This window comes from Aquila chrysaetos, chromosome 5, assembly GCF_900496995.4.
Source record: "Aquila chrysaetos chrysaetos chromosome 5, bAquChr1.4, whole genome shotgun sequence".
Lineage (NCBI taxonomy): Eukaryota > Metazoa > Chordata > Aves > Accipitriformes > Accipitridae > Aquila > Aquila chrysaetos.
Window position 1 is genome coordinate 27,144,160 of NC_044008.1, and position 23,940 is coordinate 27,168,099.

General features: G+C 46.6%; 1 protein-coding gene across 1 annotated transcript in view; it reads left to right on the top strand.

Moving 5' to 3' along the window:
- Window positions 1-1,239: 1,239 nt before the first annotated feature.
- LOC115340964 (ankyrin repeat domain-containing protein 26-like) overlaps window positions 1,240-23,940 on the top strand; it is a 43,064-nt gene continuing 20,363 nt past the window's right edge. The window contains exons 1-17 of the mRNA XM_030013018.1: window positions 1,240-1,781; window positions 2,345-2,459; window positions 2,705-2,878; window positions 2,966-3,060; window positions 5,215-5,357; window positions 5,510-5,571; window positions 6,032-6,187; window positions 7,468-7,644; window positions 9,034-9,111; window positions 10,295-10,429; window positions 11,499-11,611; window positions 12,038-12,179; window positions 14,055-14,336; window positions 15,035-15,270; window positions 15,981-16,227; window positions 20,504-20,560; window positions 23,419-23,464. Of these exons, the coding sequence (XP_029868878.1) occupies window positions 1,240-1,781; window positions 2,345-2,459; window positions 2,705-2,878; window positions 2,966-3,060; window positions 5,215-5,357; window positions 5,510-5,571; window positions 6,032-6,187; window positions 7,468-7,644; window positions 9,034-9,111; window positions 10,295-10,429; window positions 11,499-11,611; window positions 12,038-12,179; window positions 14,055-14,336; window positions 15,035-15,270; window positions 15,981-16,227; window positions 20,504-20,560; window positions 23,419-23,464 (2,800 nt within the window). The remainder of the gene's footprint in view (window positions 1,782-2,344; window positions 2,460-2,704; window positions 2,879-2,965; window positions 3,061-5,214; window positions 5,358-5,509; window positions 5,572-6,031; window positions 6,188-7,467; window positions 7,645-9,033; window positions 9,112-10,294; window positions 10,430-11,498; window positions 11,612-12,037; window positions 12,180-14,054; window positions 14,337-15,034; window positions 15,271-15,980; window positions 16,228-20,503; window positions 20,561-23,418; window positions 23,465-23,940) is intronic.

A 23,940-nucleotide genomic window follows, 5' to 3' on the forward strand; every position in this document is an offset into this window, starting at 1 on the left:
AGGGGATCAGGCCCAGTCAGCATGGGTTTACGAAAGGCAGGTCCTGCTTGACCAACCTGATCTCCTTCTATGACCAGGTGACCCGCCTAGTGGATGAGGGAAAGGCTGTGGATGTCTTTTATTCCTCCTTTCAGGTGAAATTTGGGCCTTTCAGGGGGTTTGTGGCACAGTAATGCTGTTTTTTTCTCGGTAATTGCTGGTGTGTAAAGCACGTTAAAGATGACGCAAGCCATGTCTGCGCTGTTTACGTAAGAGTCTGTGAAAAAGGCCGGTTGTTCCTTTGCTTCATTGTTTTCTTGACTCATTCACTGCTTAGGTTGAAGAAGCTTCTGAGCAGAGCTATGAGAAAACGAAGCATATCTGAGGAGAGAGAGATGGAGTCCCAGCCTAGTTTACAGAGAGAAATGAAGAACAACTGCTCTGAAACGGTCAATGAAGTTGGTAGATTAAGAACACAGGTGAGCTCTGGTTTGTTTGGGGGTTTTTGGTGATTTTCTTTTGTTGGGTTTTGGTTTGTTGGTTTTTGTGGTTTTTTTTCCTTTCGAGACCTGTATTACCCTTTTCCTATCCATTTTTGGTACGGATAATTATCCGTTGGCTTCTTGACGTTCTTTCTGTTGTTGCAGTAGCAGATGATGATAACCACTGCTGTAGTTAAAGTTGCCATCATGCGGCTGAGGCGAGAGCTGCCCCGGCGTCTGCCGCGGCCTCCGGCCAGGCGGGAGCAGCCCGGGCCCCCGCCCCCGGGACACCCTGTCGCGGGGGCAGCGCCCGCTCTCCCCGGGGCCCCCGGGAGCCTCCCCGAGCGCCCTGCCGCGCTCCCGGCCGCGCTGCCGGGCCGCCCTCGCACCCGCCCGCCGGGCCGCTGCGGGCGGACACCCGCCCTCTGCCACGCCCCCGTGTGTGACGCCCCCTTGCCACGCCCCCGAGCGCCGTCGGCGCCGTTGTTGCGCTGGCGCGCCTTCTGCTGGCGGACGGAGCAGCAGCAGGTGCCGGGCAGGGGCCGGCGGTGCGGTGCGGTGCGGCGCTGCGCCCGCCTCGGGGGCTCCAGGCCGCGGCAGGCGAGCTCGTCTGCCTGGTGCCTCGTCCTCGCCCTCGTCCTCGCCCTCGCCCTCACCCTCGCCCTCGCCCAGGGCCTGGCAGAGTCTGCCGGGTGCCTCCTGCTGCTGGTGGCTCCCAGCGGGGCCACGACCGCGCCGCAGCATGTGCTGGAGTATGCGCCGCAGCATGCAGAGGGTCATGGGGCTCTTCAGCAAGAAGCGCCAGCGGTCGCCCTCCGGCAGCGCTTCTGGGCAGCCCTGCGCTCCAGCCGCTGCCACCGGTGCCTACGAGCTCGGGGAGCAGGACCCGGGCAGGCTGCACGGCGCTGCGCCCGCCTCGGGGGCTCCAGGCCGCGGCAGGCGAGCTCATCTGCCTGGTGCCTCGCCCTCGTCCTCGTCCTCGCCCTCACCCTCGCCCTCGCCCAGGGCCTGGCAGAGTCTGCCGGGTGCCTCCTGCTGCTGGTGGCTCCCAGCGGGGCCACGACCGCGCCGCAGCATGTGCTGGAGTATGCGCCGCAGCATGCAGAGGGTCATGGGGCTCTTCAGCAAGAAGCGCCAGCGGTCGCCCTCCGGCAGCGCTTCTGGGCAGCCCTGCGCTCCAGCCGCTGCCACCAGTGCCTACGAGCTCGGGGAGCAGGACCCGGGCAGGCTGCACCGCGCGGCTGCCCGCGGTGACCTGGCCTGGCTGAGGCGGCAGCGGCTGAGGAGAGGTGGCATCGACGGGCAAGACCAGGAGAAGCGGTGAGGGGCTGCGGGCCGCTGACGGACACCTTGGCTGCTTCTGGCAGGCGTTGCTGCGGGAGGTTCTGAGCCAAGTTCCGCCAGTCCTCTCTCAAGCAGCCTCTCTCAAGCACCAGGAGCACGTTACAGCGCAGAGCCTGCTGGTCCAGCGGGAGCACCAGTGTGGTGCCATCAACCCCTGCTGGCAGCTTTCGGGTGCCACGCGGAAGTGCCCGCTCGTAAGGTTTTGCGTAGGATCAGATTCAAGCTAATTGCTTGAAAAGTGAGATTTGCCCTGTCAGCTAGGGGAGCGAGCTCCACAGCTTTTCGCTGCTCGTAGCTGCCGGGTCGGCTTGAGTGCTGTTGGAAGTGCCTGCCGCCAACCTGCTGCTTGGCAGTGGTCTCCCCGCGGGGCCGTTCTGCAGCTGCTCAGGCAGCACCAGTTCTCCTCTGCCCTGTGGGTGAGCGGTGCAGGAAAGCAGGAGGAGCAGAGTCTGGGCTGCAGGGTCCCCAGGGCTGAGTGGCAACACAGCTTTGGTTCTTTCGTTGTCTGTCTACGTTAAGCTCGTATGTTTAATTTTTAGGACCCCTCTGCATGTCGCTTGTGCAGACGGCCACGTGGATGTCATTAGATGTCTGGTACAAGAGAACTGCCGGCTGAACCTTGCTGACGATTTCAAGAGTTCGCCACTGATGACGGTATGCGGAATATGTTACGCTCTTGGCAGTGGGACTTGCCGACTGTGCGTTAAATGAGAGGTGCCTGGCAGGATTCTTTACACGGACCTACGTAGAAACATGCCTGTTGTAATAGGTGTGGAACGGGCATATGTTAGCTCATCTTGGAAGATGCTTTTCTTTCCCAGCATTCAGAAGCTGGCCGAGTTGTGACAGAGTGAAACATAAATGTTGGAAATCTTCCCTTTTTTGTGTGTTGTTCCCAGGCAGTACAGTGCCAGCAAGAAAAATGCGTGGCTATTTTGCTGCAGCATGGTGCCGACCCGAATCTGGCAGATGCTGACGGCAACACTGCCCTTCACCTTGCTGTCGTATCTCCTAATACGACTGTAGCAGGGCTGTTACTTGAGCATAATGCCAATATTAATGCTCAGAACCGGGTAACCTTGGCACTTGGTAACGCTGCTCTTTCGAAAAGGTGCAGAACTTGTCTGGGTTTTTCTAACGGGGATTATTTGTCCTTTCAGGAGGGATATACCCCCCTTAATCTTGCTGTCTCCAAACATGATGAGGAGATGGTAGAGTTTCTTCACAAAAAAGGAACTGAAAATCAGCGTGAAAGGTGAGACATTTGTCAAAATGGCACATAGGTCTCTTTAGTCGTCTGCAAGTATGATTGATGAGAGGCATGGGAATGAGCTTTGAAAAAGAAGGAGCCACACGGAAGGAGTTCCCTGTGTGACTGGTAAAAGCAGGTCTGCGTTTGGCTGCTCTCATCCTTTCCAGCCCAAAGACGGCAAGAAAGCGGTCTGTGGTGCCCCCTCCACACGCAGACCCAGGCCCAGACTCGGCAGGAAACTTGCCATTAGCTCAGCAGCACCACGGCTCTGCAGGAGAGGGTTTTTTAAGTGGCGGCATAGGTCGTGCTTAAGTGTTGTGAATGGAAGCGTTAGGAGAAAGAGAGGCAACGTTGTCCGAGAGACAAGGGGTATAAAGTGAAACACAAGGTGTTTTAACTGCGCGTAAGGCGAAAACTCGGCCTGCGGATGGTCAAGCAGTCGAACAGCTTGCCCCGGGAGTTTGTGCAGCCTCCGTCCGTGAGGGCTTTGAAGAGCAGAGTGGAAGGACCCCTGAACAGCGTGGTCTGACCTCATAGCTCAGTCTGCTTTGGGGAGGCGGTTGGCCTGGCCACCTCATGAGGTGCCTTCCAACCTGAATTCTCCAACGCTTCCGTGTATTTGGCTTTGCTTTCGCTGTGCTTGTAGGAAAGGGGGAAAGCATTGTTTTGGGAGCAAGCAGGGATTAAAATGATGGCAATGCAGTGCCTGCAGAAGCGGATGTATTTCGTAACACATTTGGGATGCTTTAGGATTGCTCTTACGGTTGCCACAGTTGCCGGGGATGTAAATGCAAGCCAGCTTCTTTGGCATGGTGCTGATACTGTTATAGAGATAACTCTGGCTTCGTGGCTGTGGATTATGCTCGCGTGCGTAGACACGTTGGGTAAATGGTTTATGTTGTCGTGAGAGGGGCTGAGTTGTCAGTTAATATATCGGTTTCGGCTGGGATAGGGTTTGTTTTCTTCCTAGTAGCTGGTATAGTGTTATGTTTTGGGTTCAATATGAGAAGAACGTTGGTAACACACTGATGTTTTCAGTTGTTGCTCAGTAGTGTTGAGACTACGTCAAGGATTTTTCAGCTTCTCATGCTCAGCCAGCAAGAAGGCTGGAGGGGCACAAGAAGCTGGGAGGGGACACAGCCAGGGCAGCTGACCCCAACTGGCCAAAGGGGTGTTCCATACCATGTGACGTCATGCCCGCTATATAAACTGGGGGGAGTTGGCCTGGGGGGGGATCGCTGCTCAGGAACTAACTGGGCATTGGTTGGAGAGCGGTGAGCAATTGCATTGTGCATCGCTTGGTTTGTATATTCCAATTATTTTATTATTACTGTTGTCATCTTACTATTGTTATTATTATCATTATTATTATTTTCTTCCTTTCTGTTCTGTTAAACTGTTCTTATCTCAACCCGTGAGTATTACTTTTTTTTTCCCCGATTCTCTCCCCCATCCCACTGAGTAGGGGGGAAGCGAGCGAGCGGCTGCGTGGTGCTTAGTTACGGGCTGGGGTTAAACCACGACACGGTTAAAAAGCAAACCTGAAAGGGGTCTCTCTCAGGAGCCCCAATTTACTCCCTTTCAGGTTTGTTCGAAGAGAATGCCTATTCAATGTAGTTAACACACGCAGTGCTTAGAATGCAACCGCAGTCTTTTTTGGCCTCTTGATCATACTTAGGAGCTGTCTAAACTCTCAAGTCCTCAGACTAACCATCAAGATTTCTGAAGTTCTTCCAAGTCAGGACTGCATTTGAGGAGACTGTAGGCTGGCTTGACATGAAGAGTTGCAGCATTAATGTAGCATCCTGCAGACATCGCAGCTTGCAGTTAGATGTGAATCTGCCAGAGGGCTTGTTAATTTTTGTAGTGCTCCCTATGGAGAGGTTGTTTATCAGTTTAGATTGTAGCCAGCAGGGCTGAAGTGCTTCACGGATGCCAATATGCATCTAGAGAATGAACAAGCCTGCAGTGGATATTTCATCATGGAGCAGTAGCGCAAGAGTAAGGTGGGGGGTGGGGGTGCTACCGTTTCTCAGTTGGCAACAAAAATGGAGAGGCTGGGTGAGGAGCGGCCGTTGCTGTCCTAGTCAAGCGTGTATGCAAAGATGTGGTTGTTTCTACCGACTCTATGTCTTCTCTTTCCGTATATATCCTTAGTAAGCTACTGGCAGAAGACACGGGGAGTGAAAACACGGAAGACTCTTCTGCAGGTGGTGTAGCAGACAAGGCACTTCTCAGCAGCTCCTGCCCTGTGAGGACTGCTGCCTTTACAAGGGCTGCACTTGCTCAGGACAGAGAAGGTAGGATCCTTAACTGTGGAAGAGCCGATGAGGAAAATCCCTATGGCCTGTAGTAGAACCGTTCCTCATCTTTTGGATGCTGGGCTTGGATGATGGGAAAAAGCAGAGTGAGCTGAACACTCACAGCGTGTCGCTTCTTGCCTCCTTTGTAGGTGCCCTGCCAGTGGGAGGAGCAGAGCAAGAGGAAGATGCGGAATCTCCCGGGGATTTCGAGGTACTTTCTGTGAGGGACGCAGTGGGGTCCCCTTTGGTTCGCTTGCTTTTGGGCTTCTTTACCTCTGGGCTTTTGACGTCTTCTGCTGCTCCCGCCACACATTCGTAACTGGGGGCCCTTGAAATACTTGTGCTCTTGGTCAGCTGTTCATTTAGGACTGGGACGAAGGCAGGTCAAGCTAATGACCTGGGTCTCATAGCAACTGGCCTTTGAGTTTCATCTCTAGCATAGAAGCACTGAAGTTTCCCCTGCTTCCCCCTGGTACCGTGGAGGCGCTCAGCTGAGAAAGATGGAGAGAGGTCATCAGTTTTGCAGGTGCCTGCCGGTGGCAGGCAACATTTCTTATCTTTAACTTCGCTCTGAAGACTGACCTAATTATGTAACCTGAGAAGTAAAAGCACACCTCCTCTTCTCATGTTCTTATCGAATTCTTTGTGCTCGTGTAACCACGTTTCTTTAGGACGGAGTTGCACAGCTGCAGCAGAAGCTTGCCAGTCCTCTTAAAAAGCAATCTATGTCAGAAGCTTCTCGGGAAGTTACTACTATGCGCTACCACGGTGCCCCGGAGAAAGACAACCTGCGCTTGCAAAAGGAATTGGCAAGGGTTGAAGCTGAGGTATGGAAAGCCTGTCACTATGGGAATAAACCTGTGGGTGGCTGTTTCTTCCTGTTCATTGTGAAAAAGGACAAAACAGTATTCTGGGAGCCAGTAGGAGAGAGATCTAAGGAAGGTAACAATGATCCCCTGTCATAATTCATGAAGCCAGTAAAACCTTCAGCCAGGTGGCCGCCTCCTCCTCCTCCTCCTCCAGAGTGGAAGATAGCGTTACTTGAATCATCAAAAAGCCAATTCGTTTCTGCTGCAAGTAAGAGAGAATCTTGCTCCTCAACGCCACAGCAGAGGCTCTTGTTCAGGCTCTGGGGTAGTACTGCAGCAGTGGCCTTTCTCTTCCCTTCTTCCTCCCCTCCCCTGGTGATAAACGCAGCTGGCCCTTTGGGGAGCTCCTCGCAAGCTGGAGGGGCAAGGCAGTGCGCTAGGAGCAGCCTTCTGGTGGCTAGGTATGAGCAGAGCGGTTTGCTCTCTCTCAAAATTCACCCCTGCTCTGAGCCACTATTTCCCTGTTCCAGATATTGCACTCTTTCTTTACAGTCTTCTGTTTGTGTACAACAGATGTTCCTTATTTGTAGTTTGCTAAACATGTCTGAAAGTCGTTGTCTTTGTTTTGGGCGCACAGTGTGTAAAACAACGTGAGCCACCTTCGTGGATGAGGGAACTTTGAAACAGATGTTAGGGTTTGGGCTTTTTTTAAGAGTACAGGTATCAGAACCATGTGGATTGAACTAAGCAAGAAGAAGAGCTGGTTTGCAGGTGGTGTGTTTGTACTGTATCTGCAAAGCAGCATCTCAGCATCTTTTTTCCCCCCTTCTTTGGCCCTGCTGTAATTTGCCATCCTTAAGCAGCCTTCTTGCAAGTGAATTGTAAGCTACTTTCTGAGGCGGGGACCACCTTTTGCAGTGTTCTTACGAAAACTGAAGTATAGAGGCCTCGGAGTTCTGAAATAGAAATCATCTTATCATTGCCTTATGAGGGAGTTGTGAAGTCACTTTAGGAGAAGGATGAACTTTTTAATTTGTTTTTTTCAATGGAGGAGCAAACGAGTGGATACAAAGAGTGTCACAAGTCACTGAAAGGGTAGGAGGGGCAGTGTCAGTGCTTAGAACTGTGCTAGAGGAAATGCTAGTACAAGTGAAGGTTTGAATGTACTTGTAGTGATTACAGTTCTTTGACTAGAGGGTATGTGCAGATATATGCAGTCCTTGAATTCTTCAACAGCAGCTGACCCCTCTATATAAAAGCTCACCTGACTACTGGGGATTCTTACTGTGATTTTACAGTTGCGGGAGTTGGAAGAACAGCATCTTCAGCCTGAGCATTGTGTTCGTGACTTGAAGACTGCCTTGGATAATAAGGAAAGGGAAGTAATAGCTTCTACCCAGAAACTGCAGGACCTCCTGTTGGCATCTTCTGGGACTAATGCGACTATCAAACAACTGGAAGATACATGTGCAACGGTAAGAGAGTAACACAGTGAAGCAAGGTCTGTCGCTTACTGGGATGGTGTGAAAACAACAGGATAGCCTTGTTGCATCACAGCAAGTTAATATATGATTTCGAAGGATGCTTTTGTCTTAGATTATGTTGTTTCACGCTGTTCTTTCAGAATTGGTGCTCTGGTGGATTTCCCTCATAAGACCTGTATTTCTTTTTAAGCCTTGAAATTGAAAATGCCAGACTGGAAGCCACAGTCTAGCAACAAAACAATAGGATTGAAGCCCTTCAGAAAGACCTGCAAGCCTCTGCCTCAGTAAGCTGGTCACAAACTTCCCTTTTTGTGAGCCCCTGAGGCTAGTTACCTACTTCTGTGGGGAAATTTTAGGATGAGGTTTTCCTGGAGAGCCATGGGGAGCTCAGTTCCTGCATTCTACTGAATATAGGCTGCTCAGAAAGCAGCCTGGTCCATTCCCCAGCTTTCTGGTTTTGAGAGTTTTCCCATGCTACTATGGCAAGTCCTACTTAACGCTCTAAAATGTGAGGATTTGACAGTAATACGCTGGTCTAGCTATTGTCTGCTTTAGACCTGTCATGACATCAGAGGCGGCTTCAAACACTTGTTGCAATGTGTATCATTAAAGGTATTTGTTAAGTTAACTCAAGGAATTTCTGCAGAGAATATTGATACCAAGCACTTTGTGCCAGAGGCCTGACTGGCATCATCAGACTGGAACAAAAATTGTACTCTCCAGAGCTTTGGCTGTGCAGAATTGCTTTTCCTTTGGCTACTTGGTGTGTGTGTTTTGTCTTCATGAAACAGTGAAGAGGAAGGCCTGTGGTATCATTCGCAGAGCTCAGTGCAGGCCTTGGAATTTCCCACTGCCTCTGCACAGTGGTTGATTTTAGCTCAGATAAGGTGCTTTCGTCTGTGGCCTGTATGAAGGAAATTTGTATTGTAACGAGTGAACTAGGGTTCTTGTTAAAACTGTAGTTGGTAATTAATGCTGAAAAGAGTTCAGAAATAACTACATGTGAAGGTTGAACTTTTGTGATGTACTGATACTGACAAGAGAAAAGGGAAGGCAGTCATGATGCTGGTCCTTCCTCTTTGGTTAGTAGGGCATGGTTTTCAAATCTACTGCGGATGGGAAAAGCTACTCCTGCCTGTTTTCACTGAAGATTCTTTGCATGGTGTTCTCTCTCCCTGAAGTAAACGGCAGACGTGATGATTGCTACCAGTTTTACAGGGGCATCAAACTAAGGCCATTGTGATTATTGGTGCTAGGTGTAAATACTGTAGGAATAAAGAGGTGAAGAGGCGTATGTAATATTTGGTTTTGGTAATGAGGTGTAAACTTCAGTCTGGAACATCATAGTATGTCTTCTTGCTTCTTTTAATGCTTCTGTAGGTTCATAACCGCCTGGAAGACTTGATAACTAGCTTACAGACAGCACAGGCAGCTGCAGAGGACCACCTCCACCAGCAGGTACATGAATGGCTTCTGTGAATGACGGGTTTAGTCTTCGACTTTTTTGTGTGCAGGTAATCGAAAAGATCAGGTGGGCTGTGTAGACACAGTTCAGCTGACAAATACCCTTCTGGTTTTAGGGCAAGGCACCCTCAAGGGAAAAGGCTGTAAATGTCCTTATTCCCCTGCTGCTGTATTTTGTATCTGTGTTGTGGTGTGCAAGATACTTGTGGTCATCAGCATGATTTGTCTGAATTCTCTCCCCCATCCTACCCGGGTAGAGTGAGCAAGTGGCTGTGAGGTGCTTAGCTGCCTACTGGAGTTAAGGCATGGCAGATGACGGACAGGATGGATGTTGTGGGCAGGGGGGAGATCGGTGGTTGAAAGCTGAGAGAGGAGACTGGACTTGGGAGATATCCATGTTACTTTGCAGCTTTGTCACAGCTTGCCCTTGAGACCATGTTAGCTTCTGTCGTAAGACATAGCATTTCGCCTACTCTGTAAGGGCACTTGAGAAGTTTGTACACCCGAAGGATTTTTTATCTAAGCCTTTGTGCTGAGGTTTTCATGACTTTCTGTAGATCAGTAGACATCTTTTTTTTTTTTCCCCACCCCCACCCCCCCTTCTTACAGAATGCCGCTAAAAGCAGCTAGTCAACTTGCGTTCTTTATACTTGAACTGAATCTGTAAGTTCCGCTCCACTCAAATGCATTTGCTTAACAAATGCATTTGTGCCTTTGGGTAGAAGCGTAAATAGCATTGCTGATTTGAAAACATACCCTTGCTCTCAGGAGACGTACCGCTGTTACAGAAGCAGTGAGAGTAAGGTATTTTCTGTGGTGGGCACTAGAGGAATTATTATATTAAAAAGTATGTATCCTTAGGAACTCTGGAGGACCTTTGGAAGAAAGTTGTAGGGTGATCTTGTGTATGTGTGTGCGTGTGTGCGTGTCATCTTATCCCCCAAAGTTGCAACCTCATCTTGTCACTTCTAGGGTGTTCGTTCTTTCCACCAGCTTCAACTGCTGCTCTTGGTTCTGTTTCCTGAGGTGTGTTCTACACTCCGTGTTAACCTTAACTGTAGATCTTGGATGGGGAGAGGAGAGCTTAGACCTGTTTCCATTTAAGTTACTGCTTTCTACTGCAGTGCTGTCTTTCCAGTCACCTTAGTTTTTTCTTTTGCTGCTGTTGCTTTCACAGATGCAAAAGCAGAATGTGCTGCCTCTGACATCAAAGGACTCGCACAGCATGTGGGAAGAGCACTTGAAGTCAAGATCCCACCTTGAAGAGCGTGTTGCTCAGCTTGACAGAGAAAAGGCTGAACTCCTGGAACAGGTGAGCCCAGAAAATTCTCCAGACGCCAAGCCAATACCCTGGAGAACTGTGTCTACCTTTTTGTTGAGTTCTTACAGTGTCAGCTTGTTCTGTTATCCTTGCCATTCAGGCTGTGAGTATCTTGCGATTTGGTTATCAGCCAGGAAGCAGATAAAAGCTGGCTGGGTATCTTTGTGTAAATTGTGGCGTGGTTCTATTGGGAAGAGTTCCCAATGTGGTTTGCTATCAGTTGAGCACATTGAGCAAGGCTGCAGTTCCCCAGTTATTTCTTGGATTCCTTCTGGTCATCTTCTGACGCCTTGGTTTCTGGGCAGGCTTAAAATGCTTCATGTTTCCAGTGCAATGTATGGAGGAGCTGCTGCATGTTTTCAGGGTAGTGGGAGCTTAAAAGCCTTCCAGAAAAATGTACTGAAGGAATTTTGGGCAAATGAACTAGTACTTGGGAAACAAGAAATGGCTGCCAGTTTCCAAGGGGCAGTCCTTCCCTTTTCTCCTTTTCTGTAGAGGAGAAATGGAAGTACAAAGTCAAAACAGCTGCCAGCTCTCCTCTGGTTTGGCTGAGAAAACACCAAGAGGAAGAACAAGATGTGAATAAGTAAATGCCCCCAGAGGAGAGAGGGAGGTAATAGCAGAGGGAAATGCAACCTTGAAGAATTGCAAAAGATCAAATTCCTCTGCAAGCCCCTGCCTGCTGGTCATTGAAGATCCCATGAAAGCTTTAGATTGATCTGTGTTCTCCCATGATGTACAAACTTATGTAATCCCTGTCGTGAGTAGGGGAACTGCCGAAAGTGTCCTCCAGCATCTTTTCCACCTTTTTGCCTTGAAGCGTTAGAAGAGCCTTTGCCTCAGTGGGGTCATCTGTTTCTGTTGTTAGGTGTTGGCCTGTTTGATGTGAAACCCGAAGTGATTAACTGTTCTCAGGAACTTTGTCCCTTGGCGTTCTGTGGAACTTGGCTAACAGATAGAGGCATACTGCAGCTTCTCTGTGGAGGATGTTAGATGCATATACTGTGCGTAGATACTGTTCCTACGCTGTGTGTGTCATGTATCTTTTCTATTTTGAAAGTGTGAGACTGAAAGAAAGAAAGTGAAGAAGCTGGTAGAGTTGAAACGCCCAGTCGAACTGCGTCTGGACCAAGAAATGAAAAGAAACATCGAACTGCAGAAAGACTATAAGAGGTATGGCTTTTTAGTATGGTGTAGAGCTATCCCTGAGTAGAAGTCAAGCTTTATTGAACTTCAATGTAAAAACAGGAGTACGTAACTGTTTGTGAGAAAATTCAAGCCCCGTGTTAGTTCTTGCAAGGTGCTTCTGCGCAAGGAGCCTGTAGTTTCCAATAGCTGCCAAAAGAACTGCAAATGCAGGTTGCCCTGCAGTTCTCCTGGGGGTGGGGGGAAGGAAGTCTTTTATTCCTCCTTTCAGGTGAAATTTGGGCCTTTCAGGCGGTTTGTGGCACAGTAATGCTGTTTTTTTCTCAGTAATTGCTGGTGTGTAAAGCACGTTAAAGATGAAGCAAGCCATGTCTGCGCTGTTTACGTAAGAGTCTGTGAAAAAGGCCGGTTGTTCCTTTGCTTCATTGTTTTCTTGACTAATTTGGTGTGCAGGTTGAAGAAGCTTCTGAGCAGAGCTACGAAGAACCTAAGGGCGTATGAGGAGAGAGAGATGGAGTCCCAGCTTAATTTGCAGGGAGAAATGAAGAACAGGTATTCTGAAACGGTCAATGAAGTTGGTAGATTAAGAACAAAGGTGAGCTCTGGTTTGTTTGGGGGTTTTTGGTGGTGGTGTTTTTTCTTTTGAAAAACCTGTGTTATTCTTTCCCTGTACTACTTTTCATGCTGTTGATTTTTTTTTCTTTGCTGCATGTTAGAAGCGACTGCCTTTTCTTGATGCTCCTTCTACTGTTACAGTAGGAGATGTCTGTAACTGATGTAGTTATCGTTATGGGTAAAGATGAAAACATAATGTGCAAAGCAGTATCTGCAAGGGCACGTCAAGGGCAGGCTGTTCTGTAGAGGAAGGGCGAGCCGAGAGTCGCAGCAAGGCTGGCAGGGTCCATGACCTCATGGGCAGTCCCACAGGCCCTCACCAAGAAGAGCAGAATAGGTCCGGTGACAGCAAGCAGGGTCAGCCAAGAGTGCAGAGCGCCAGGCCAGTCCATGGGGACACTGCAGTCCTACCAGGATGTCACGTCCATGGGTGAGGTTCCGGGCTGAGAGCAGTAAGGCTCGGCACAGGCCTGGCTGCAGCTTGAGGCCATGGCAGCGTCTTCTAGGTCTTACAGATGAATTCCTTCTCTGGTAGAGAGGGAATTAACACCACCATTGCTGGGAACAACTGTATGAAGTTGGCTTTGCCCAAGGTCGTCACCCCTTGAGCTCTGTCTTAGGCAGGAGTTGAGCAGAAGGCAGTTCAGGTTTTGCTTTTCTAAGTGGTGGTGTTGTTTCCCAGGGCACGATGCAGTTGAGGCGATGCAGAAAACATTCTGTAACTTATTGCTCGCCAGTAGCTGTCTCGGCCCATCTTTGCCGTGTCATGGGCACCCAGAAGTAGAGTTCCCAGAAGTGCTTTTGAGGTTGCTCTGGCTGTTCAGTAGCACGTAACCTTTTATCTACTTCTCCGCTCATTGCTCAGATTTGTTGCTAGAGCAGCCATGTTTCAGAGCTACGTGCGTGTTTGGAAGGCCTTGTAGAATGAGTCAACTGCCTTTGCAGTGGCTCATTTTTAGTCCAGAAGTTAGTAGTGGGTTTGTGTTTCTGTTGGAGAGTTGTTTCGAATGACGGGGAAGGGCGTTACATTTAGGCGGTTTTAGATAAGTCTAAAGTTTCTACTTTGTTAGAGACTCTTTCAAGTGTCTAGTTTGCTTCAAGCGTTTAGTATGGTTTCCTCCACTTTTATTAAAAAAAGGCAGGGTATTATGTTTGATCTTCAACAGGTACAGAAAATGTATGTTTCTGGAGGGGGGAAGAGGAGGATAGAGCTGTAGTTGACCGTTGGGACTTACTGAAAGTCTGATATTTCCTGCAAATTTTTGAAAACAGACTGCGGCTCCGACCTAAAGAGAATATGTCTTCCTCCACCACCGCTGTAAAAGCTGTGTTCTGAACCACTATTTACAAATCTTTCAGTGTAATGGAAAAAAAAGAGCATCTGTTTCCTGCCTTGTCAGTTCTGTAATGAAGCTTTGATTGTGTTGACAGCATGTCAACACATTCCTGTAAAGCATGACACGTGTTGTTTCTGATGAAACCAGAAGGTGGCTAGGTATGGGTGTGTGTGATTTCCCGTGAGCATATGAGCATCTCATGGAAGAATAGCCTTAGTGCTTTTCCACTTAGCCCTATGCGTGAAATGCTGCTAGTTTGGTACCTCTCGGTCCTCTTGATACCTACTGCAGAAGAACTGAGAAAGGATGGGAGCCTGAGGAATCCTATCAGGAATGTTGTGAAAGCTGTTCTTGTTTTCAAAGAAGAGACTGGTTTCACTTTGGTTTTAATACTGAGTCAGCAGATGGTAAATACAGCCTCGATGGCCAAGCCCTTTACTGATTTTCACAGAACTGAGTAATTGTAGATCTGAGTTCCCCGTTTTTTGGGGTGGGTTTTTTCTTTTTGCTGTCTACAGGTTGGTGAACTTTCCCAGCAGCTGGAGAGAGAGTCTAAAAAATGCATGCAGCTAGAAGCACAAAATCAGGATTTGCGCGAAGAGTTGTCCACCGTGCGTGGGAACCATGAGAAACTGGAGAAGAGCAAATGCCAGCTGAAAGAAGAGGTGGCTAACCTCAAACATCATTTGGAGACTAACATGGTGGATCGCAGCCAACTAGAACAATATAAAAGAGAGATGGAAGAACGAGCCGGACAAGAGATAAGACAAAAACTACAAGAAGTCAATCTGTTTTTGCAGGCGAGTGAATTTCTCACGAGTGTCTGTAGTCTCTATTACATACTTTTGTTGTGGTTGTCATTTTTTTGGTATTTTAGTTTTGGTGCCTGATTGTGTCTGTTAGTGCTGTACTTCTGTCCTTCGTAAAGGACAGTGGGAGAAGAGAATCCGGTTGGGCAAGAGTGCTTTCATGTGTGCGTAATGTGCCTGCAGGTCCCTGAATCAAAAGCTTGCCCAAGGTAGATTTCCATTTTGCAGTTCTTGGGTGGGGTGGGGGGTTATCACTGTCTGCTGGTCGTGTTCATCCTTGAATGGGTATTGTAACTTCCAGTTGTCATGGCCAGGCATACAGGTCCTCCTTTGCCATTGTATGGGGAAAAGTGCTCAGAAAAGAAGTCGCCACAGTTGCGGGGTGGGGCGTGGAGATGAGGGATCCTTATAATTTCTTTGAGGAATCCTTTTCTATATGCCCTGTCCTACAGAGGTGGTGTTCTCTCATTAGTAGCTTTGATGAACAACAGTGCGAAGAGGGGGGCTCTTTCTGAAGAACTATTTAATGTGGTCGTTCCACGGTTCTGCCTTGATTGCTGATGGTAGTGAGGAGGCACAGTTGCCTCACTGAGTGAAGCTGGGCCCCTTGAAATTGGGTACGTGCAATTGACTGGCAGGGAGAGTTCTCTTCTTCTTTGCAGTGGTTGAAAGTGCGTTATCTGCTTCAGACGCAGGCAGCCTCCCAGGACAGATCAGAACAAATCAGAGGCAGTCATCTCGCTTCACTGAGAAACCAGCTACAAGACAGAATTAGAGATCTTGAATGTGCATTGGACAGGATAAAAAATAGGGAACAAGACAGTATTCTTCAAAAAGAATCCATGCAGGCAGAAGTGGAACGGTACAAAGAGCTGTACCTGGAGGAAGTAAAAATAAGAAGACGGCTAGCAGATAAACTGGAAAGGTAAGTTTATGCTTTTTTGGAGTGGTAATCAGATACTACTTTTTCCTCATGCATTTTCCTCCTAAAATCCCTCTTCTGCACCTGTCAGCGTTATGTAGGTAAGCATGAGAAGGCATATTTCCGAGGAAAGTAGCTTAAGACCCTTTCCCTTCATTAGAACTGTCTTCATTTCACTTTAGTGTTCCAGCAGTAACACCACTGATCATGGCATTAATAGGGTACTCTGTGTGTGGCAGAAAAGATAAATTTCATGTCCTTTATTGCTTGAATAAGGATAGGCACTTCAGAGAACAGAATTTGATTCTGTGAAGCAAAAAAAAAACCCAAACCTAAATTTTTTTTTGGCTTCCATTTTAGCAGCATGTCTGAGGTTTGAGCTTTCCTTGGGAAAGGAAGGGTAGTCCAGAGTTCTTATGCAGGTGACGTACCTTTCAGAAGAAGCTGTGCACACACATGGCGTTCACAGACTGTTTTGAAGCCCTAATGCTGAGAAGTCCTAAGTGTTGGTAACTCTTGCTGCTCCTTGCAGGTAGTGTGACTTCCTAGAAATAGGCTCCCCGCAAAGCCTTCAGATCAAATTATATTCTTGTTTGAGATGCTTTCAATCCCTTCCACTTTCAGAAGTCGAAGAATAGTCAAAGACCTGGGGGGTGACTTTGCAAAAGTGTCATTACCAAAGATAATTCTTTGTATGCTTCTGAATGTTTCAGAGCTAATGAGAGACTAGCAGAAGCCAATGCTAAGCTCCTTCAGGAGCGCCATAGAAGCAGACCTTTCATGGCAAGCAGCATTGTCAGTGGAGGTCCGGCTGCAAGTCCAGTTCTGTATTCAACTGAAGTGGGACCTCTTGGCAACCATTTGGCACTGAACAGAAGTCTAAGTCTAGGAGGAAGCTTCCTCAGCCAAACCGGCAACGCATTATCCTCAAGGAACAGGGTTGAAGCCTATGTGGCTAAGGTAAGAATTTTGAAATACTATTCTCAACTACTGCTACAACTGTAAGCAGGGTTATGCTTTTTAGCCTGAAGTTAGAATCCATTTATAGTTCCAAACTCAATGGTCTAATATGCCCAAACAGTTGCTCATCATCAAAACAGTACACAACTGTATGTGGTAGGGGTGAAGACTTGTGGTCATCGGGGTTGTACAAATTTTCCAAGAGTGCTCAAAACCCCCAAAATTCTGAAATCTAAATAATGAGCTGTGTAACTACATTCTTTTACAAGAGGAACTGTAGTAAAGAATACTGTGGCATAGGAAGTTCCCAGCTAAGCTCTTCATTAAATTTTAATGTATAGTATGTATGACCTGTTTAAAATGGCTAACTTGGAATGCAAAATCCCATCAGACATCTTTGTTTGAGACGCCTTTTCCTTCCTGACTGATCTTCATTCTCGCGGTTTCTTCACTGGAACTTGTTTTAGTACATGAATAGCAATAAAGGGATGCTTCAAAAATAGGGTGACATGAACGGGATCGCCTGATTTCTCACTTTATCCTTCAGTGCGGGGGTGTATACTATGTGTAGGAGGCATTTGTTTTTGTAGCTCCTGCTATGTGTTATTACATGAACAGGTAAAATTAGCTCCTCTTCAGGAAGTCTTCACAGCTTTCTGATTTTGCAGCAATGCTGCAACCTCTGCAATACTTCTGGTCAAAGTATGCCCTGTAATTAGCAGTCAGTGTGATAGCACAAGCCTCACAGAATGGTGAACGTTATATTGTGAGACTTGGAAACCAGATGTCAATAGTTGTAATCAGTTTCCCACCTAGCATAGGATTGAGGCATGGACAAGCTTCTGTGTTCAGTCGGTGTTCTATCCCTCGTGCATTCTGGTGCTGAATGAATGTGAGAAGTATTCATTCACTTTTTTGAAGTCCATCTCAGTTCAGTGGTCCCACCCACCTTGGAAAGAATCCATGTAAACAATGTGACTACATACTGCACCTGGTTTAAGGAAAAAAAAAAAAAAAAAAAAAAAAAGCCCAAACCCAACAAAACAAAAACGGACAAAGCAGTGCAGGTAATGCGTAGCAGTGGCAATTAAGATGAACGATTCTGTATCACTGTGAATGTGTTTTTCAGGTCAGAGGGTGGCCATAGGTTAGGGAAAGAACTCGGGAGGCAATTGGTACTCTACCATCTGCAGGGGCTATTCAGCAGGCAAGCAGTAGAAAGGAGGCAAAATTCAGGGACCCACTGCAAAAGTGAAATAAGGAGAAGGCCAGGACGAGGGAACAAGAGGGGTAGGGAGCAGGGAACAAGTGAGGAAAAGAACGGACAGAGAGGTGGGAGCAAGGTGTTAAAAGAAGAAAAAGGCAAAGGAGGAAACCATCACACTTCTAGGAGAAACACTGCCCTAGTTTAAAAGAAAAGGGTTAACAGGTGTGCCTTTGTTGAAGAAGAAGAAACAGGAAAAAAAGACAGTAAAGGGGGAGAAAGTGGGAGTACTCAGTGCTTCTTAACTGAATTACAGCAACATTCTTCCAGTAGTCCTTTCCATCTTAATTTTCCAGAAGAAATTGGAAGTCTCTGGGCATCTCAAAGTTTTTGTCAATGTCAGGATAGATACCTTTACTGGTTTACTAGCTTCCCTTCAGTATATTCCAGAGACTAAATATTTTAAAAGGCTACTTCATAGCTCATTGGTTTTTATACCGATGCTAATATATGCAGATATATATTTCAAATCATTATATAGGCTGCTTCAGCGTCTTGTGAAAAATGGTTTCCAAATATACTTGTGCCAAACATTTGAGCTAATTCCAAGAAAAGTGTGCATTAGATCTGAGGATGGCGATACGGTTCTCACTCAGTGTCCTGACTTCAGCAGCACCCATAAAGTTTCTTTGCAGAGCATGTCTCTCATTTTGTGATGGATTGCTGTGCTGGGGAATACTTTTAAGTTTTGGTACCGTTTTCTGAGGCTTCGCTTTTAAGGTTTAAATAAAAAACCAGAACACAAAAATACCCGTCAGCCTTGAGCAGACTCTGAAGGAAGTTGAAGAACGATTACGTATGACATTTCCCCAGTCTCCAGTTACTGATGTGAGGTGAGGTCTGGTTTTGTTAGTTTGGGGGCTTTCTTATATACCTAAATGTCTCCATCCTAGTGCAGTTTTGTTAGTAGGACTTAATCCCCTGAAGTCCCCTGTGATCTTGTTTACAACCTACAGAGACTTTTAGTTCGTGTCAAGAGAGGAGCTGAGGATAATTTGCTCTTACTAGACACAGTTTGTCTCCTCGTGATTAGCTTCTATTTCTAATACAGTATTAAGTTCTAAAGTTTTCTTCCTTGAACGAAGGTGAGTAAAACTATGGCTAAATCCTCAGAGAACTTTGCCATTTCTTACCATTTCTACCAGGTTGTCTTAAGAAAAAGCTGGAATTCCCAGCATGCCTGTTTTCCCTCAATCAAAGCAGAAGGCTGGTCTCTGGGACTCGGAATTATCAGTGTGAATTTATCCTCTCTGTTACTAAATGCAGCTGCATGTCCCTTCATGATATTTCTTCCCGTAATCACCAGTTAGGGAACAACTGGGAGTAATTGTAATGGCACTGTCTGTAGCCCCAAGTCACTCAATGTTCAGTGTAGTCAGCAAAGTCTGAAAACATGATCTTCTCTGAAAGAGTGCTTCAGAAAAAAGAAGCAGGGTTCTCAGAGGTGCAGTAGTTGCTAGAGGACATGCATCTAAGTGGGTATTTCACTTAGAACTGCTGGTTTCAGTTTCCTCAGCTGGGTGCAGTATGTCATTAACAGTGTTTGAAGCCATACCGTATCTCTGAGGAGCTGAAAGGACAGAATTCCTGACACGTGCGTCTACAAGAAGAGGATTGAACTGGAAAACGGGGCTTTAAGTCAGGAAGTAACAACAGGGGAAAACCGTATGTATCCCTCTGCATAAAATAATGGGTGATGAATCTCCATCAGTTTCCAAATGCAAAATTACGAGATGCACAGTCTGTGCTGTCATTTCTGCAGGAGTCCTGTGCCATTCAGGAGACAAGTTGGAACATGAGGAAAGAGTGCAGAGATTACGGTTTTAGTCTGTTTTGAAGTGCTTTGCAGGTTGTGCTGCTTAGTACTCTGCCTGTTCACCAGATTATTTAAAGACAGAAGAGTTTCTCTGACTCTAAGCCTTCTCTTCACTTCACTGTTTGCTTGAATTATGCCTCAGATTTTTTCCAGTAACCTGGTTCCCTTCTACAGAATTGTCATGCCTTTAAATTCAGGCTGAGCAGTGCTTTTTTGGCTGGAGATTACGAATGCTCCTGCCACTAAAGCTCGTAAGGACAGGGAGTTAAGGAGCTTAAATTGCAGTATGCCTCAGGTAGTCAGTCACCTTGCGCTTCTTTTTTTAGTCGAAGCTCGCTGTGCAGATTTAGTGTTTCTCGCAGTAGCTTCCTCAAGGTGAGAAAGGCTGTTTGAAGTACAGGACATCTCGTTCTTAAGAGGAGGATGTTTATGTAAATTTGGTTTGTGCAAAAGCTTTGAAATAGCTTCAGGGGCAAGGAGGTGAAAATACTTCACACTGCTGTGACTCAAAATGCTGGTATTAATTCTTTGTCCATGCAACTGCTGGAAAAAACATTGGTAAATGATGCTGATTGCGAACAAGAGGAAGAAGCGCTACGTGTGTATTGCCTGCTCTTTACGGGAGTAGAGAGATCTTTGACGGGGCCTTTTTTTCTTTTATGATCTGGTCTACTGACTCCCTAACTGCTCGTGAATTGGCATGTCACCATCCAGAACTAAATTGAATCAAGCAGATGAAACACAAATATGATGTTAGTGGTCTGTGTGCCTTAATTTGGGAACTGCTGCGAGGAATGTCTGCTGCAAGTGCTGCAAGGAGATTTTGGGACTGGAGTTCTTGTTGTTAGGTTTAAAAAATGTGAAGCTTAAATCCTAACAGCTGTGCCAAAGGCTGGTGAAAATGAATGTGGGTGTCTTGACATAGAAAATAATAGTGAACTCTGCTAGCTACAACCAGTGTGAGTTAATGGATTTATGAAACCAGTTTTCCTACATCACGTGAGAAAGGGAATGTCTGCTTCCTACTCTATTTCTCAATTTCTGTTCCTTTTCTGATTTCATTTTCCATCTGCACTCTTGTATTGTAGCAGTCTTTGCACTGTTAGCTTTTTTACTTGCTTCGTTTACGTGTAGGCCATGTTCTTACTTCTCACTGAAGACCTTTGAACTTAAGGCCGTTTTTCTTTCTTCTTCAGCTCCTTAATCAAAAATCTGTTCTTCTCTCTCTCCTCTGCAGCGAGATACATGACCAGGTTTGTAGCCAGCATTCTTTAATGTTGGGTGGTATTTTGTGCTGGAAACGTTTAGGCTATTTATGCTGTTAGGTTCTGATTGAAACTTACTGATGCGTTCACATTTTCCTAATACTGCAAATATTTTGAACTTGCTAGTTTGTCCAAGTGAAAGAATGACTGCTGCAGAGTACTTTCATGCTTTCTGTATTTGTAATGTTGCGGCTTCGGATGTTTAACTACCACGGTAAGGTGACAGTGCATGGATTTCATCTGTTACAATGGAACTTCTTTAAACTATAGGAGCAGGCTGGTTTAGCCTCCTTGCCAGTTCTGATATTCAAAAAGTTCTTGGTAGTAACAGCGGTTGTGTCTGGAGTACCAGTACTCTTCTGAAGTTGAGTTGCTAGAGTCCAAGTATCGCGTCATGGAGTCTTACAGGATCCAACTTACTCTGTGCTCAAACAATCCATGTGGGTAAGTAGAAGTCAACACTGCTTTCTGAAACAGAATTCTTGAGAAGGTGACTGCTGCTAGGGAACCCAGTATGTTACTGCCTGGAGAGATGTGCAGTGAGAAGAGAATGACCTGCTCGGGAGGTTTGGGATAGTCAGCTGTGATGCCTTTTCCAGGGGCCTGGGGGGAAGAGCAGTGGAGGCAAGTTGTAGTCCTCAAAGGTGTATTTTGCCTGGCTCTTCATTCCCTATTCAGAAATCCGTGTGTTGGCTTTATTTCCACCTATTTCTCTTTCCTCGGGCATGGATGAGATTCACAAAGATGTAACTGGAATGAGTAAGAGGAAAACAAGATTTTTTTCTTCTCTTGATGCATCCACACATGTTGCGGAGGGTCCTGTGGACCTTCTGGTCATGGTGAGGGCGCCAGAAACCAGGGAAAGTGGTTTCTTCTAACGCCTCAACTACTGCTGCTTTGCTTAGGATGGGCCCTGGGTTTGGGTCGTCTTTTGGTCTAGGCATTAGTTTTCCTGCTTTTTTCTGTTACCTCTGTCTCATTTCATGTGTTAGGAGGTCCCTTCTCCCCAGGATTTTGCTGCTGCTTGTACCTGCTTGAAAACAATTAGAGGTTTGGGGATTTGGGGGGGCCTTTTCTGTTGTTCTTTCAGCTCTGTGCTCCCCTCTTCTAGCTGTGAAGGCACAGACTATTCCAAGGAAGTACCACGGCGTGGTGGCCCTCCTGGAGGAGCTGGTGAATTTGGTCGCAGCTATCCCTGTAGGCCTGGCGAGAGGGCCCTTCCCTCCCCTTTGCTGGTTTACGGCCCCACTTCTTTGGCCTTTGGAGTTACTGCCTGTTACTGCTCCTCTTGCGAGGGTATGCAGATTGCTTCCCTTCCTGAGGCTTTTGCCTGTGGAGTACGTTGTACAGTGTTTCAGTTCTTTGTGGTGGTGGCGGTATGTTGCTCCTGTCATAAAATAAAGAGTTATTCCCCCAGGGATTCAGTACTAAAATCAGAGAATCACAGGATGGGCGAGGGTGGAAGGGGCCTCGGAAGATCGTCCAGTCCAGCCCCACCCCTGCTCAAAGCAGGGTCAGCCATAGCAGGTTGTTCAGGGTCATGTCCAGCTAGGTTTTGTACATCTCCAAGGATGGACACTCCACAACCTTTTCTGGGCAACTTGTTCCGGGGTGTGACCACGCTTACAATTTAAAAAGGAAAAAACCCCAAATTTCCTTATGTTAAAATGAAATTTCCTCTATTTTGATTTGTGCCCTTTCCTCTTGTTCTTTTACTTGGCACCACTGACAAGAGTCTGGCTCCATCTTCTTTACTCACCCCACCAAGTATTTATATACATAGATAAGGTCTCCCTGAGCTTTCTCTGCTCCAGTAAAGAAACAGTCATAGCTCTCAGCCTCTCCACATAGCTCACGTGGTCCAAGCCCTTCAGCATCTTCGTGGCCCTCATAGGCCTGGAAGCTGTGTGGTATCTATTTTGAAATTCACTTCTATGTGTCACAGACTTGATGGAAAAAATGTAGGAGCCACAAGTATCATCAAACGTAAACAACAGCATCTAGCGCTTGGACTATGACTCTTCAAAAGAGCTGACTTCTTCTTATGAAGACTTTGAAGTCAGAATCATAAGTGAGAATAACTTAACTGGTAGCAATAACCACCTTCTAGGGGAGAAAGGAGTAAGTGCTCCTTAAGCTGATTCTGGTTACATAATAAACCCCACAGCTCTTGCTGTGTAGAAGCCGTAGCTGCTGCTATAGTTTCTTCGTACAAAGTTCGCAAGAAAAAGTCATGTGTGTTTTTATATTCTATGCGTGTCGTGGTCTTGGCAATAACAACAAAGAAGAATCCTGGCGTGGTCTGCAGGAGCTCTTTCAATTTTCCATCTTAAAGTGGAGAAAAGAAGAATATCGGCACATGCTTTTTTCTATACGATGGTGTATGTCAATCCTGCCGCAGCTGCTTTTGCGCTTCTCTTACGAAGCTGCAGAAGCCAGCCTCAACTGAATTTGTCCCTATGGATGGCATTTGTGCGGATCTCAGCATTTAGCTGACATTCTGCTCGTGTATTTGATGATAGACTTTTGCCATACCTTCATTGTAATAACGCCACTGTGCTTCTTTCCTGTATATTTTCTAAGTGCCCGGTTATAGTCCAGCTGGTGAGTTACAGGTTGTTTTGTGCTACAGTTAGTGTTGCTCAGCAATGAGACTGCTACAGCCTGGCTGACCAAGAGTTTCTCTTCATTAAAAATCAAACCCCAAACCAAGATGTCTGTATTTGGGATGGTATTTGTAGTTTTGATCACATGTTACGTGGGGGTTTTAAGATTGTTTTAGAAGTTTAAAGTTACAAAAAGGTTACTTATGAAATACTAACTGTACGTTTTCTATATAATTCTAGGTACGGCGGGAACTGGATGAAAAAATCACTAAAGAACTTGGAGAGGGTAATGTGTCCTTATGTTAGGATTGTTTTTAAGGAAACAGATGACTGTTCCTAACTCTTGAAAAGAATGGCTTGAAAGCTGTCAAGGTCTTGTGCTAAGCACAGGGGTTTTTTCTGCTAGCTTTCCAGTTTAGACTTGAATGTGAAAACTTCCTGCTTACCAACATACTGGGTAGAATGTTATGCGGTTGCCTGAAAAAAACCAAGCACAAAGAAAACTAACCCGTTTCCCCCACACAGATACACTTGGCTTAAGCTGAAGTCACCTTTCGCTAGAGTTAATCCTCAAGCACATATATCAAATGTAGAAGAAGCCCTGGGAAAAGATTTTTGTAGACTTCAGCTGTTACTTCTCCTTCCGTGTACATCAAGTGCATTCAGCACTAAACCATACCGTACACATTTTCTGCTGTTAGTTCTTGATTTTTGCCATGTGTCTTATTCATTGCTTATATTTGTAGCTTATAGGTTGCGGTC